Here is a 16,654-nt window from a genome sequence, read left to right as displayed (position 1 = left end):
TGCTAGGGTTTGTGTGGCTTACAGTATGTGCACATGCAAGCTTCAGGCAGTAGCATACCTTGATGTTCACCTGTGTTCTGATGATTGACAGAGGAGAGGCCTTGTATAATCAGTGTAGCCCTGTCCTGCTTGCCTATCTATGTGATGTCTAGGTTTGCTAAAAAACAGATTTAAGACTTACGACTGTACAAATAATTTATTCCCAGTGTTATATGGATGGCATGATATTTTAGATTATATGCAGTAACTTTTGGCATCCCGTAGATTGTCTTAAGAATATGTTCAAGTGCACAGGCTTTTCCTTCCTTAAGTGGATGATTTAATAAGTCAGCAACTATGCCCTTCTATGTTCCAATGTGGGTAAGTTTAGGTTTTCTGTGCTTTGTTATGTATATGGGAAAGGGATCAGGCCAAGGGTTTGGGCAGTGTGTGAGTCTGCCCTTAGCTATGTGAAAAGTCTTAAATATTGCTCTTCAACATGTCTTTACATTGTCCTCACTACTGCCGGCTAGATGAAAAAGCTTGACTGGATGCTCAGTCTCCAGTGCTAGAAATGGCCATGTGATTGAGTTGACTGTTTGTAATGAAAAGTCATTGATTTTAATGGAACCCTGCTGGGTAGCTTTTTTCTAAGTTCAACAATATTGTAGCCTAATGTCATTCTCTTGATATAATTTAAAATGCATCTCCATTCCTGGTTGGATGTTGCTTGCCTAACCCCCAAAAATCTTTAACGTGTTTGTACCATTGTGTTTACATGTTAGTTTCTTGGATAACATTGTTGTAAGTATATATACCTGGGTATTTCAAACAGCATTGTGACAGAACAGTACTTTTCCCATCAACTGGATAAGTATTAACGCTCTCACAGATATTACTGTCTTATCTTTGTAGCAACATTTAGTAATGTAGTGTCAATTTTTGAGTAATCAAAATCAATGACCACTCTCCTCTTTGTGATCCGATTTTGAAAATGTTCTGTAAGACTTTTATGGGGACTAAATAAATACACTTGCAACTAGCCTGGGTCTCAGTGGAAGCCGTGTACTGTACCTATTCAAACTGCTCTGTTTATTGAAACATGTTGCTTTAACTGCTTTGATAAATAAATTCCTTCCAGTAGTCTCTAGATGTTTGTTTTCATCATTCATCCACATTGAGATTATCAGTTGCCCTTAACCACTGATACAAGGTCAGGTATTATTTCATGCCCCCCCTAATGGTTTAGGATAGGGGTTGGATAACCTGATTCTTGATCTGTGGTAAAGGGCACGGCCTACCTTGTGGCTTGGTGCTGCATGTGTAGCTCTCAACTGGCACCAGGGGGTGGAACAGAGGCATGGGACAGGAAAGGGACACAATCCCACACAGAACAGAATACATTACTAGATAAAACCATAGTATCAATGGTTTAGAACTGTAAACATCCTGAGAGGCTGAGACACAGTTACTCTTGTGTGTAGGGATTCAGGTTTAGTCTAAGAAGGGAGAAAGAATGAGAGTGTCCGAGGATTAGAGGAGTGTATTATGCAGACAAATAATAATTAGTGTCGGAATCTATCAACTGTACCACAGAATACATACTAAGCCTGTGTTTACACTTTATTAAAGGGCTTGTTTTATACAGTCTGTGTACAATTACAACTCCAGAAAAACAAAGATTGTACATTAAAGTGTCTTTCATTGTCTGTCCTTGCCAGGTGCACCCTCATCAGGGCAGAGTGAAGTAGCATAGCCGCCCAACAGAGATCTCCGCTCTTCTCGTCCTCTCTCAGGAGTCCCCCCCCTCTCCCAGTCCCTGGCCATCCAGGATGTCCACCACATGTTTTCCAGCAGTGTCCAGCCGGGGGCTCCACTCAGGGGCCTCTATGGCATCCAGCAGCACAGACAGCTCAGCCTCCAGCTTCTGGACTGTGTCCTCTACATGCTGCAGGGGACATATAGGGGACAGACAGGGTCATTATCAGCCCAACTCACATTGATTCCTAGGTCCTACCCCTAGAACCTAGACCCATCTGAGTGCAGATCTGAAAGAATTGGATAGTAAGAAATATGGCAAAAATTCTATGTAGCCTATCAAGGTGAAGCTATTACGTAAGGGATAAACTGACGTTCTGTACATTGCCTTGGAAATAATGGACGACACAGAGTTCTTAATTTTTCCAAGGTAATGTACAGAATGGAGGCGTTTATCCCGCTTATACCACAGTTGCCAAAGAAAACAATATGAAAGCACACAGTAGGAATACGTATTTTTCGCTGATATTTTCATTTTTATAAGCGAATTCCTACTTTCTCATCTTTTGATTGCTAGAGACGTGACCCAGTCATTTGTTAGATTAGTTCGATATTTTTAGGCGTGACCCAGTCGTTCGTTCTTTATGTTCAGCTAAGTTTATTCCGTTGCATTTGTTTAAGCTGTCTATCCAGCTTATACCACAGTTGCCAAAGAAAGCAATACTAAAAGCACACATTTACTGGTAGAGAAAAAAAACCGTTATGTAAGGTATAATCAATGAGGGGCTATGCATTCTATGGAAAATAATGAACTAAGTGGAAGGTGTGTTCCACAACACGCTAGAGGAGTGGAACTGACCTTCCACAGAGTTGCATTATTTTCCAGAGAACGCATAGAGCCCCGAGTTGATTATCCCTTACAGTGAGGGAAAAAAGTATTTGATCCCCTGCTGATTTTGTACGTTTGCCCACTGACAAAGAAATGATCAGTCTATAATTTTAATTTTCAGGACTGAAATCCTGCAGCGCACGCAAGGTCCCCCTGCTCAAGAAAGCACATATACAGGCCCGTCTGAAGTTTGCCAATGAACATCTGAATGATTCAGAGGAGAACTGGGTGAAAGTGTTGTGGTCCGATGAGACCAAAATCGAGCTCTTTGGCATCAACTCAACTCGCCGTGTTTGGAGGAGGAGGAATGCTGCCTATGACCCCAAGAACACCATCCCCACCGTCAAACATGGAGGTGGAAACATTATGCTTTGGGGGTGTTTTTCCGCTAAGGGGACAGGACAACTTCACCGCATCAAAGGGACGATGGACGGGGCCATGTACCGTCAAATCTTGGGTGAGAACCTCCTTCCCTCAGCCAGGGCATTGAAAATGGGTTGTGGATGGGTATTCCAGCATGACAATGACCCAAAACACATGGCCAAGGCAACAAAGGAGTGGCTCAAGAAGAAGCACATTAAGGTCCTGGAGTGGCCTAGCCAGTCTCCAGACCTTAATCCCATAGAAAATCTGTGGAGGGAGCTGAACGTTCGAGCTGCCAAATGTCAGCCTCGAAACCTTAATGACTTGGAGAAGATCTGCAAAGAGGAGTGGAACAAAATCCCTCCTGAGATGTGTGCAAACCTGGTGGCCACCTACAAGAAACGTCTGACCTCTGTGATTGCCAACAAGGGTTTTGCCACCAAGTACTAAGTCATGTTTTGCAGAGGGGTCAAATACTTATTTCCCTCATTAAAATGCAAATCAATTCATAACATTTTTGACATGCGTTTTTCTGGATTTTTTTGTTGTTATTCTGTCTCTCACTGTTCAAATAAACCTACCATTAAAATTATAGACTGATCATGTCTTTGTCAGTGGGCAAACGTACAAAATCAGCAGGGGATCAAATACTTTTTTCCCTCACTGTATATAATGTTATTTTTTTTTTCTACCTGTAGATGTGTGCTTATAGTATTGTAAGCAAAATTATTAATTTGCTTATAAAAGGTCGTGACTGTGACTATAACTCAACACATTTGCCGCTAGAAATGTGTTCATTTGCCAGGAAAAATGTGTTCAACATTCACTGAAGTAGCTACCAAGTTTACTAGATAGCGACAGTGGGAACCAGTTTAGCTAACCAAACCATCAGTCCTAGCTTGCCATTATGAAAATCAAATTCAACAATGCCAATAATGTTTTCAATTCGACTTTTGCTTTCAAAAGCAGCTCAAACATAGAATGTAAGAATTAACTATAACCATTGAATTCTACTGTGCAAATATACCGTACGTTATAAGGAATTATATAACGGGTGGGTTTAATCCTGGATGCTGATTGTTTGAAACCGCGTTGCAGCGGGTGTCTATTCCACAAGTTACCACCGGCAAAATCTATTACGTTGAAATCCCTATTTACTCTGTTGCATCTGACTGCGCAATCCACTGTCTCGTCAGCTCATCCAGGTAATTTATATACTAGATTTCACTGTAAAAAGCATCTAGACATTATCTCCCATTTCTTTTAGACTAGCATTTGGTTTTCAACAGTGGATATCTGTAATAACCTTGCTGTCTGTCTCTCCGACATTTGCAACATTGTTTCAATACTGAAATTCGAGCTCCAGCTGTCCTATGGTAATGAACGTGTCAGGAGTCGGGACGAGACAGATAGGCTGGCAGCTTTTCTCACCCAGTCGAAATCATGAATCAGCATAATTGTTATGGATATATAGAAAGAAATGTCAATATAAAAACACGAAATGCAGAAAAGTAGTTGTTTTCTATTGACATTCATTTGGATACAGTACCAGTCAAAAGTTTGGACACACCTACTCATTCCAGGGGTTTTCTTTATTTTTACTATTTTCTACATTGTAGAATAATAGTGAAGACATCAAAACTATGAAATAACACAAATGGAATCATGTAGTAACCAAAAAAGTGTTAAACGAATCAAAACATATTTTATATTTTATATTCTTCAAATAGCCACCCTTTGCCTTGATGACAGCTTTGCACACTCTTGGCATTTTCTCATCCAGCTTCATGAGGTAGTCACCTGGAATGCATTTCAATTAACAGGTGTGCCTTGTTAAAAGTTAATTTGTGGAATTTCTTTCCTTCTTAATGCGTTTCAGCCAATCAGTTGTGTTGTGACAAGGTAGGTGTGGTATACAGAAAATAGCCCTATTTGGTAAAAGACCAAGTCCAAATAATAAGCCATTTAGCAGACGCTTTTATCCAAAGCGACTTACAGTCATGCGTGCATAATTTTTTTTTGTGTATGGGTGGTCCCAGGGATTGAACCCACTACCTTGGCGTTACAAGCACCGTGCTCTACCAGCTGAGCTACAGAGGACCATGGTGCATGGTGGTGGCAGCATCATGCTGTGGGGATGTTTTTCAGCAGCAGCGACTGGGAGACTAGTCAGGATCGAGGGAAAGATGAACGGAGCAAAGTACAGAGAGATCCTTGGTGAAAACCTGCTCCAGAGCGCTCAGGACCTCAGACTGGGGTGAAGGTTCACCTTTCAACAGGACAACGACCCTAAGCACACAGCCAAGACAACGCAGGAGTGGCTTCGGGACAAGTCTCTGAATGTCCTTGAGTGGCTCAGCCAGAGCCCAGACTTGAACCCAATCGAACATCTCTGGAAAGACCTGAAAATAGCTGTGCAACAATGGTCCCCATCCAACCTGAAAGAGCTTGAGAGGATCTGCAGAGAAGTATGGAAGTATGGAAGAAGTATCGCTGCCAAAGGTGCTTCAACAAAGTACTGAGTAAAGGGTCTAAATACTTACACTACCAGTCAAAAGATTGGACACACCTACTCAATCTAGGGTTTTTCTTTATTTTTTTTACTATTTTCTACATTGTAGAATAATAGTGAAGACATCAAAACTATGAAATAACACATATGGAATCATGTATTAACCAAAAAAGTGTTAAACAAATCAAAATAGATTTATATTTGAGATTCTTCAAATAGCCACCATTTGCCTTGATGACAGCTTTGCACACTCTTGGCATTCTCTCAACCAGCTTCATGAGGAAGTCACCTGGAATGCATTTAAATTAACAGGTGTGCCTTCTTAAAAGTACATTTGTGGAATTTACTTCCGTCTTAATGTGTTTCAGCCAATCAGTTGTGTTGTGACAAGGTAGGGGGGTATACAGAAGATAGCCCTATTTGGTAAAAGACCAAGTCCATATTATGGCAAGATCAGCTCAAATAAGCAAAGAGAAACGACAGTCCATCATTACTTTAAGACATGAAGGTCAGTCAATCCAGACAATTTCAAGAACTTTGAAAGTTTCTTCAAGTGAAGCCGCAAAAACGCATAGTACACTACCGTTCAAAAGTTTGGGGTCACTTAGAAATGTCCTTGTTTTCTAAAGAAAACTATTTTTTTGTCCATTAAAATAACATCAAATTGATCAGAAATACAGTGTAGACATTGGGCTCCAGAGTGGCGCAGCAGTCTAAGGCACTGCATCTCAGTGCTTGAGGCGTCACTACAGACCCCCTGGTTTGATTCCAGGCTGTATCACAACCGGCCATGATTGGGTGTCCCATAGGGCGGCGCACAATTGGCCCAGCGTAGGCCGTCATTGTAAATAAGAATTTGTTCTTAACTGACTTGCATGGCAGTTAAATAAAGCTAAAATATTTGTTGTTGTAAATGGCTATTGTAGCTGGAAACGGCTGATTTTTAATGGAATATCTACATAGGCGTACAGAGGCCCATTATCAGCAACCATCAGTCCTGTGTTCCAATAGCACGTTGTGTTTGCTAATCCAAGTTTATCATTTTAAAAGGCTAATTGATCATTAGAAAACACTTTTGTAATTATGTTAGCACAGCTGAAAACTGTTGTGCTGATTAAAGAAGCAATAAAACTGGCCTTCTTGAGACTAGTTGAGTGTCTGGAGCATCAGCAATTGTGGGTTCGATTACAGGCTCGAAATGGCCAGAAACAAAGAACTTTCTTCTGAAACTCGTCAGTCTATTCTTGTTCTAAGAAATTAAGGCTATTCCATGCGAGAAATTGCCAAGAAACTGAAGATCTCGTACAACGCTGTGTACTACTCCCTTCACAGAACAGCGCAAACTGGCTCTAACCAGAATAGAAAGAGGAGTGGGAGGCCGCAGTGCACAACTGAGCAAGAGGACAAATACATTAGAGTGTCTAGTTTGAGAAACAGACGCCTCACAGGTCCTCAACTGGCAGTTTCATTAAATAGTACCGCAAAACACCAGTCTCAACGTCAACAGTGAAGAGGCGACTCCGGGATGCTGACCTTCTAGGCAGAGTTATGGCTTTTTCTTTGCAACTCTGCCTAGAAGGTCAGCATCCCGGAGTCGCCTCTTCACTGTTGACGTTGAGACTGGTGTTTTGCGGGTACTATTTAATGAAGCTGTCATTTGAGGACCTGCGTTTACAATGTATTCAATTTCAGTTTGTGTAGTTGTTGGTTTAGCTTGATGTAACTTTGTAGGAAGTACGGTCTGCATGTGTAGGCACATATTGCGTCATGATTGCAAGGTGTCCCGATATATTTTCCAACTGTCCTGATATATTTTCCAACTGTCCCGTTATCTGGTTTTAATGTCCATTCTAGAATGCCCTTCTAGCCAATCAGAAATGAGTATTCAACAATGCTGTGGTATAAAATTGTTTTAACTATTCTATACAAACACCTAGAGCAGGGGTTCTGAAACTTCTTCAGCTCGAGACCCAAATGAAAAATTGACCGTCCTCCCATCACCCAAATCGTCCTCCAACAACCCAAATTAAGAAGAAATTGTCTGTTATTTTAGATGTATTCTCATAACTCACGACCCACATATCACATGCCCGGGACCCACTTTGGGTCCCAACCGATGGTTTATGAAACCATGACCTACAGTATAGAATAGCTAGGGAATAGGTTCTCCTCAGACGCACTCAATACTCACTCAACAGTAATACTCCCTGGGCGGTGTGAACCAAAGAGGATTTTTTGTGTGACTGAGTGAATTCCACTGCTAAGTAGTTTGGATGGGCATTGTTAGTACAAAAAACATTTCCTTTAAAGGAAATCGTGCAGATTCTTTTGGTGTCACCATCCAATTTTTTTTGTTGTTGATACAAAGTAGTAATGTTACACACCACTGGGAAATCTCCCAAATTCCTTGGATGATGGAATGTCTGCCCTGGAAATTCGGAAATGTGAAACTAAATAAGGCTAGATTTATTTGTGTGTGAGAGATACAAAGAAAGAGAGGTTACACTTGAAGCAAAGTATATACAGTGAGGGAAAAAAGTATTTGATCCCCTGCTGATTTTGTACGTTTGCCCACTGACAAAGACATGACCAGTCTATAATTTTAATGGTAGGTTTATTTGAACAGTGAGAGACAGAATAACAACAAAAAAATCCTGAAAAACGCATGTAAAAAATGATTTGCATTTTAATGAGGGAAATAAGTATTTGACCCCTCTGCAAAACATGACTTAGTACTTGGTGGCAAAACCCTTGTTGGCAATCACAGAGGTCAGACGTTTCTTGTATTTGGCCTCCAGGTTTGCACACATCTCAGGAGGGATTTTGTTCCACTCCTCTTTGCAGATCTTCTCCAAGTCATTACGGTTTCGAGGCTGACATTTGGCAACTCGAACCTTCAACTCCCTCCACAGATTTTCTTTGGGATTAAGGTCTGGAGACTGGCTAGGCCACTCCAGGACCTTAATGTGCTTCTTCTTGAGCCACTCCTTTGTTGCCTTGGCCGTGTGTTTTGGGTCATTGTCATGCTGGAATACCCATCCACGACCCATTTTCAATGTCCTGGCTGAGGGAAGGAGGTTCTCATCCAAGATTTGATGGTACATGGCCCCGTCCATCATCCCTTTGATGCAGTGAAGTTGTCCTGTCCCCTTAGCAGAAAAACACCCCCAAAGCATAATGTTTCCACCTCCATGTTTGACGGTGGGGATGGTGTTCTTGGGGTCATAGGCAGCATTCCTCCTCCTCCAAACACGGCGAGTTGAGTTGATGCCAAAGAGCTCGATTTTGGTCTCATCTGACCACAACACTTTCACCCAGTTCTCCTCTGAATCATTCAGATGTTCATTGGCAAACTTCAGACGGCCCTGTATATGTGCTTTCTTGAGCAGGGGGACCTTGCGGGCGCTGCAGGATTTCAGTCCTTCACGGCGTAGTGTGTTACCAATTGTTTTCTTGGTGACTATGGTCCCAGCTGCCTTGAGATCATTGACAAGATCCTCCCGTGTAGTTCTGGGCTGATTCCTCACCGTTCTCATGATCATTGCAACTCCACGAGGTGAGATCTTGCATGGAGCCCCAGGCCGAGGGAGATTGACAGTTATTTTGTGTTTCTTCCATTTGCGAATAATCGCACCAACTGTTGTCACCTTCTCACCAAGCTGCTTGGCGATGGTCTTGTAGCCCATTCCAGCCTTGTGTAGGTCTACAATCTTGTCCCTGACATCCTTGGAGAGCTCTTTGGTCTTGGCCATGGTGGAGAGTTTGGAATCTGATTGATTGATTGCTTCTGTGGACAGGTGTCTTTTATACAGGTAACAAGCTAAGATTAGGAGCACTCCCTTTAAGAGTGTGCTCCTAATCTAGGCTCGTTACCTGTATAAAAGACACCTGGGAGCCAGAAATCTTTCTGATTCAGAGGGGGTCAAATACTTATTTCCCTCATTAAAATGCAAATCAATTTATAACCTTTTTTTCATGCGTTTTTTTCTGGATTTTTTTGTTGTTATTCTGTCTCTCACTGTTCAAATAAACCTACCATTAAAATTATAGACTGATCATTTCTTTGTCAGTGGGCAAACGTACAAAATCAGCAGGGGATCAAATACTTTTTTCCCTCACTGTAGATAGCTGGCTAGACGAATTTACCAATCTAAAAAATGTTTAGATGGCATGGGCTAATTCAGTGACTGTCAGTGACTGACATAACAAGAGAAAAACTGCTGATGCACAACCAAATTTCAAAATGCATTGTGTATCTACTATTCTAACTCTCAACAGTAAGTTGAGACACTGACTGTGTTCCTAATTTTAATTGAATTTTTTGGGGAAATTGATCTGTGGGCCTACAAAAGGGGGGCCGCTAGTTGGCCATCCCTGACCTAGATCATTTCAAATTCAAGAAAACCATTTTAGGGGATATTGCACTGTACACTACCTGAAAACACATGAATTTCAATGTAATTGAATATTCATCTTTGGACACACAAAATTACCATAATGTGTTCAAATTTGACATCAGTCCTCATTTAACAATGCTTGCCTACTTATGAAAGCCATTGAAGCAGGCCTAAGTAATTTATGTTCTATTTTTTAGATGAGTAACAATTCTATGCAAATTGCCATTCTAATGTGACTTCTCAACCACCTGGTAGAGCTCTGTAATTTACAAATTAAACATAAAGTTGAAAAATATATATTTCTAGTTCTTATTTGAGTTATTAGTAATAGGAATGTAAGGTCAAATAATTTTTTCAACATGTTTTTCAAGAAGAGACAGTTAAAGGGATAAAGGGTTTATGAAGGCTTTATAACACCATCATATTCTTTTGTTATAGTGTGACAGAAAGAGACAGTGAAAAGCATTGCTTCTTACTCTACCTTCTCCACTACATCCAGTCTGTCATGAAGAGCACTGTGGTCCTGACAGGCACTTGACCGAACAGCTCTGGGTTGGAGCTCAGACTCAGGTCCTGATGGAAAACATAAAGCAGAAGGCATGATTTTCCATACGATAAAAAATGATTTCTAACTGTATTTCTGACTTTATCAACACACGTTATCTTTACATTACAATATCTTAGTATCCTACATACAGCCTAGACTATAGGACACATTGTAGTATGTATGGACCCCAATACCCAGCACAGCAAAATTCTCAAATCCTCCCTAGGCCTGAGAATACAGAGTGTATTTCTGTCTACTATCTCTATCCACAGCTTGAGTTCCATTATACATCTTCATCCAGCTAATCGCTAAAGGTCACCAAAACAAGTCTTCCTTGTCTCCTCTCCTGCTCCTTCCTCTCTCTCTCTCGCTCTCCCTCTGACTGGTTCACAGCCCGTTCCAAGTGTTTTCTTTTACCTCTACAGCTCTGCTCTGCAGGCAGCCTGCAGCCCAGCCATCCAGTTCACCACAACCCCTGACCACATGCCATTCTGTTGACATTGCGCTGCCACAAACTGAGCTGGGATCAGTTCACCCTCACTCTCACCAGGACGTGAACCAGTTTGTTTAGAGGAGATGCTGCTGATCCAGGGTAAGCATTAAGGAGCAGCATCCCTGCCTGTGTTTTACCTGTACACCTTTAGGCTAAGTAGTCTACTACAAGAAATGGCATAGCTTTGATACAACCCTTTGTCTGGATGTGAACCGTGAGGCGGTCACACTTTGAATCAACCTTGAACCTTTATGGGTTGGGTGTGGTGAAGAAACCTCCATATACATTGTTCCACCAGCTTTTTCTCTTTGCCATCCAGGTTTCATGGTTCCAATTAACCACCCACCCCCTTTTTAAGAGCCCCCTATTTTGTCTGTGAGCTGAAGCTCTGGTCTCTGCCGATGGATGTGATGAATGTGGCTGGGATGTGTGGTCCGTATGTCTGTGAAGACAAGCTTCTTCTTAATGATTCGTGGAGCATAGACCATGCATAATCTATTGCATGGTGTCCTTTTTATTCTCTTCAGCCACACTTCCTGTTGCATCTGGTTTCCATGACATCACAGAACTGTTTAACATAGGTCTTTAAGCTAGACATTTCTTACTTACTATATATTGTCCCAGGCCCTTAGGTAAAGTTAATTTGTGACATTATGTGCACGCTAAAGGGTATTACAAACACAAGACAAAGACAGTTACATACAACATTCTGTATACTGTATACAGAGATACTGGATATAATGACGAGATGCCTATGTCTCCTCCCTAACAATGGGATTAGTAGTCCACCTAACGGAACGGCAAGCTCTCAAGCTCTCACCTTTTACTCTCTTTGGATTGGTAGATACATCTTGTTATTTGAATTCTTTTTTGAACATTTGATGATGGTTGTTGACGTCAACCGCCTGTATTCAATGGCAGGTAGTCCCCTGTAGCTCAGTTGGTAGAGCATGGCGCTTGCAACGCCAGGGTTGTGGGTTCGTTTCCCATGGGGGGCCAGTATGAAAATGTATGCACTAACTGTAAGTCGCTCTGGATAAGAGCGTCTGCTAAATGACTAAAATGTAAAAGTGAGATGCTATGCTAGCCTCATGAATATGCATAGACTGTCTCGAATTTCAAAAAGGGACAACTCCGAAGTAAAGTGTTTTTTCTGAAAGTTGCCGTGATGTCACGTGCATCACACTTCTATCAGTACACTCGTAACAACCTAAGCATTACGAAACTTCTATTAGATCAAATATGCCTCACGTATCAAAATAGCAATACATTTTTATCTTGACTAAATTCTCCTTGCCCCCCATACAAAAACTGCTCTCTTGCTTAATAACTAATGACCTGCTGAACGTGGACAGATTTTAGGTGGAGTAAACCCTCTCGCTTTGCCTCTTCCTCTCTGATATATAGCAGTCTATTGAGGGTTTAATTTGGCCTCATATTTATAGTTGTCTATTCCCTGCCTGTCAAAAAAATTAACACACATTTTCCGGCGTCATGACTGTCCTCCAGTGCCCTGTGAATAGCAGCCATGGATTACCAGTTGTGCTGTTTTTATGGAGCTATCCCGCGGTACAATTTTATAAGCTCCATTACAACACAACAGATCATATCCAGGACTAAAGCCAAGGAAACCCAAAGGATGAATGTAAGATAGAGCTCCTCTTTAGATTTCTCTCAATGGACAAACATACCAGGTGTCTCTGCATCAGTACTACAGACATATGGACCCTTAACTTTCAGTAAATGAAATTAATCTGGGTGTATGAGCCAGTTGGCAAACTACAATAGTTAAGGACTTTTTTTCTTAGGAAGACGTGTCACATGTGAACATCAATTGATCACAATCTGTGAAAGATGCATATTTAGCACGTGATCGCATGTACATTTGCGCACACACAAAGAAACGCACACACACAGTGAACATACACACACACACACAGTGGATGCTGTCTCAGTTCTATAGTTATCCAGCGTATGTAACCTGAACATAGTGGTTTGCTGTTGAATGCCAGAATTCCCTGCTCTGTCAGTTTAAACAGCCTGTGCTTCTCTGGTTTGGTTATCAACATGGAGGGGAACCAAAATACCCTAACACTGCAGGTAAAGCTTGTCAGGGAAGTGAGTGTGTGTGTCACTGGCGTAGCACACCACCCCGCACCACCCCAAAGCCCCCCCCCCCCTTAAAAAAAGCTTTGGGGTCCCACGGAGGGGCAGCAGCTACTCTTCCTGGGGTCCAGCAACATTAAGGCAGTTATATACACTTTACAATATTCCATTACATAACATTTCATAACACTTTTCACAACACATTAAGTGTGTTCCCTCAGGCCACTACTCTACTATCACATATCTACAATACAAAATCCATGTGTACGTGTGTGTAGAGTGTGTGTCTTATCATGTGTGTCTGTGCCTGTGTGTGTGTGTCTCTTCACAGTCCCCGCTGTTCCATAAGGTGTATTTTTATCATTTTTCTGATACTACTGCTTGCATCAATTACCTGATGTGGAATAGAGTTCCATGTAGCCATGGCTCTATGTAGTACTATGCGCCTCCCTGTTGACTTGGGGATTGTGAATTGACTGAGCTGTGTGCTAGTAGTTTAAACAGACACCTTGGTGCATTCAGCATGACAACACTTCTTACAAAAACAAGTAGTGATGAAGTCAATCTCTCCTCCACTCTGAGCCATGAGAGATTTACATACATATTATTAATGTTAGCTCTCCGTGTACATTTAAGTGCCAGCCGTGCTGCACTGTTCAGAGCCAATTGTAATTTTTCGAGGTCCAGCTTTGTGGCACCTGACCACACGACTGAACAGTAGTCCAGGTGCGACAAAACTAGAGCCTGTAGGAACTGCCTTGTTGATAGTGTTGTTAAAAAGGCAGAGCAGCCCTTTCTTATGGACAGACATCTCCCCATTTTAGCTACTGTTGTATACACATGTTTTGACCATGACAGTTTACAATCCAGGGTTACTCCAAGCAGTTTAGTCACCTCAACCTGCTCAATTTCCACATAATTTACTACAATATTTAGTTGAGGTTTAGGGATTAGTGAATGATTTGTCCCAAATACAATGCTTTTACTTTTTGAAATATTTAGGACTAACTTATTCCTTGCCACTCATTCTGAAACTAACTGCAGCTCTTTGTTAAGTGTTGCAGTGATTTCACTCGCTGTAGTAGATGACGTGTATAGTGTTGAGTCATCCGCATACATAGACACACTGGCTTTACTCAAAGCCTGTGGCATGTCATTAGTAAAGATTAGAAAAAGTAAGGGGCCTAGACAGCTGCCCTGGGGAATACCTGATTCAACCTGGATTATGTTGGAGAGGCTTCCATTAAAGAATACCCTCTGTGTTCTGTTAGACAGGTAACTCTTTATCCACAATATAGCAGGGGGTGTAAAGCCATAACACATATGTTTTTCCATCAGCAGACTATGATCGATAATGTCAAAAGCCGTGAACACATCATAAGCCATGATTCATTTTTTTATTGCAGGAAATTAGATTTTAAACTGCAATATCTTATCCCAGCCTCATGGCTGTGTAAAATAGCATGAGATTAGCTATAAAACCATATAATTAGAATTAGAATTAGAATGCTAGTAATTTAATAGGATCTCTACATATAAAACTGCAAATGTTTCTCTCTGTCCACTGCAACAGTTTTTCAGGGAAACTGTGCTACACCACTGGTGTGTGTGTGTGTGTGTGTGTGTGTGTGTGTGTGTGTGTGTGTGTGTGTGTGTGTGTGTGTGTGTGTGTGTGTGTGTGTGTGTGTGTGTGTGTGTGTGTGTGTGTGTGTGTGTGTGTGTGTGTGTGTGTGTGTTTGTGTACAGTATCAGTCAAAAGTTTGGACACACCTACTCATTCAAAGGTTTTTCTTGATTTTTACTATTTTCTACATTGTAGAATAACAGTGAAGACATCAAATATCAAATAACACATAAGGAATCATGTAGTAACCCAAAAAGTGTTAAACAAATCAAAATATATTTTATATGTGATATTATTCAAATAGCCCCCCCTTGCCTTGATGTTTTTTTGTTTTTCAACAGGACAATGACCCAACACACCTCCAGGCTGTGTAAGGGCTATTTTACCAAGAAGGAGAGTGATGGAGTGCTGCATCAGATGACCTGGCCTCCACAATCCCCTGACCTCAACACAATTGAGATGGTTTGGGATGAGTCAGACGCAGAGTGAAGGAAAAGCAGCTAACAAGTGCTAAGCATATGTGGGAACTCCTTCAAGACTGTTTGAAAAGCATTCCAGGTGAAGCTGGTTGAGAGAATGCCAAGAGTGTGCAAAGCTGTCATCAAGGCAAAGGGTGGCTACTTTGAAGAATCTAAAATCTAAGATATATTTAGATTTTTTAACACTTTTTTGGTTACTACATGATTCAATATGTGTTATTTCATAGTTTTGATGTCTTCACTATTATTCTACAAGGTAGAAAATAGTAAAAAATTAAGAAAAACCCTTGAATTAATAGGTGTGTCCAAACTTTTGACTGGTACTGTAAATATATATATATATATATATATATATATATATATATATATATATATATATATATATATATATCATGCACACACACACTCACACACATGTTCATCCAACCATCACCCACGCACACACACATCCTGAACCTATATGCTCATTGACAGATCCTGAATGACAAAGATGGATATTCCTTGAAGAGCAAGCCCATTTTACAGTGGAAAGATCTCCAATTCATGTAAGGTTAGACATCACATTGTTTCAAAAATGATTTGCAGCTATTTACTAAGCACAAATAACTATTAATGTCCACTGCATAGTCACATTGATACAAAGTCACTTCGAAAATAGCACTTCTATCAAACAACTTAGAACAGAATCTAACAGAGTGAACCACACATCTATTTATGGGTTGTTTACACATCTGCTGTGCCCCCTGCCCTTTCCCCCATGACCTCTAACCCCAGCCACACCCAATCACATACCTTACCTGCTGCTGTGTAGCCAATGAGGAGGAGCAGAAGTCCCAGTGAGATGGTGGAGGGGCGGGTCATGGCGGAGGAGAGGAGCTGGAGGGTAAGAGTAGAGTCTGTAACTGGTGCTTGCAATGAGAGAAATATGGGGAAGAAAGAAAGAGAGAAAGAAATACTCAGTGTATTCAGTGGCCAACAATCTCTTGAATGCTAATCTAGACTGTATGCAGTTTTTTCCTTCCCTCTCTCTGTCTCTCTCTCGCTCTCCTCCCTCACTCTTTGCCCTGCACTCACTCTCTCTCCCTCGGTTGCGCCCAGTTTCCTAATGAAAACATTAGATGCAGAACAAAAGCCCTCTATCTGCGAGGGGGCTGAGGCTGAGGGGTGAAGGGAGGGGTGGGTTTTTTCTAGGGTGGGACTCCTCAGCAGAGCTTACTCCTATAGCTCTTTTCAGTGAAGGTAACTCCAACATGGATTCATACTAACACAGTATGAAGGGCATGAAGATAGGGTTGTAATCATTGTGGAACGGTATGGTGTGTAATGACACACTGGGTCAATTCAGCGTGAAGAAAACATATCCTTTATAATCTGTAGGAATGCTTGTAGTTACAGCTGCCTTAATTGATTTTGTACAATGTTTTTGTATACTGTCACATGCACATACACGTGCACACACACACGCACAAACACATTGCAGAGGCTCTTTCGTAGTGAACATGGTTAT

General features: G+C 41.3%; 1 protein-coding gene across 1 annotated transcript; it reads right to left on the bottom strand.

Moving 5' to 3' along the window:
- Positions 1 to 1,589: 1,589 nt before the first annotated feature.
- Positions 1,590 to 16,251, bottom strand: LOC311140821 (placenta-specific protein 9-like). The gene is made up of 3 exons (XM_084176064.1): positions 15,945 to 16,251; positions 10,380 to 10,471; positions 1,590 to 1,927 (listed from the first exon to the last, which is right to left on the bottom strand). The coding sequence occupies exons 1-3, from the start codon at positions 16,006 to 16,008 to the stop codon at positions 1,772 to 1,774; spliced, it is 312 nt and encodes a 103-aa protein (XP_084032190.1). The 5' UTR covers positions 16,009 to 16,251; the 3' UTR covers positions 1,590 to 1,771.
- Between the last annotated feature and the right edge of the window lie 403 nt (positions 16,252 to 16,654).

This window comes from Coregonus lavaretus (genome assembly GCF_964263955.1).
Source record: "Coregonus lavaretus genome assembly, chromosome: 1".
NCBI lineage: Eukaryota > Metazoa > Chordata > Actinopteri > Salmoniformes > Salmonidae > Coregonus > Coregonus lavaretus.
Note: the sequence above shows the minus strand (reverse complement) of the source record. Positions and strands in the feature narration are given on the sequence as shown.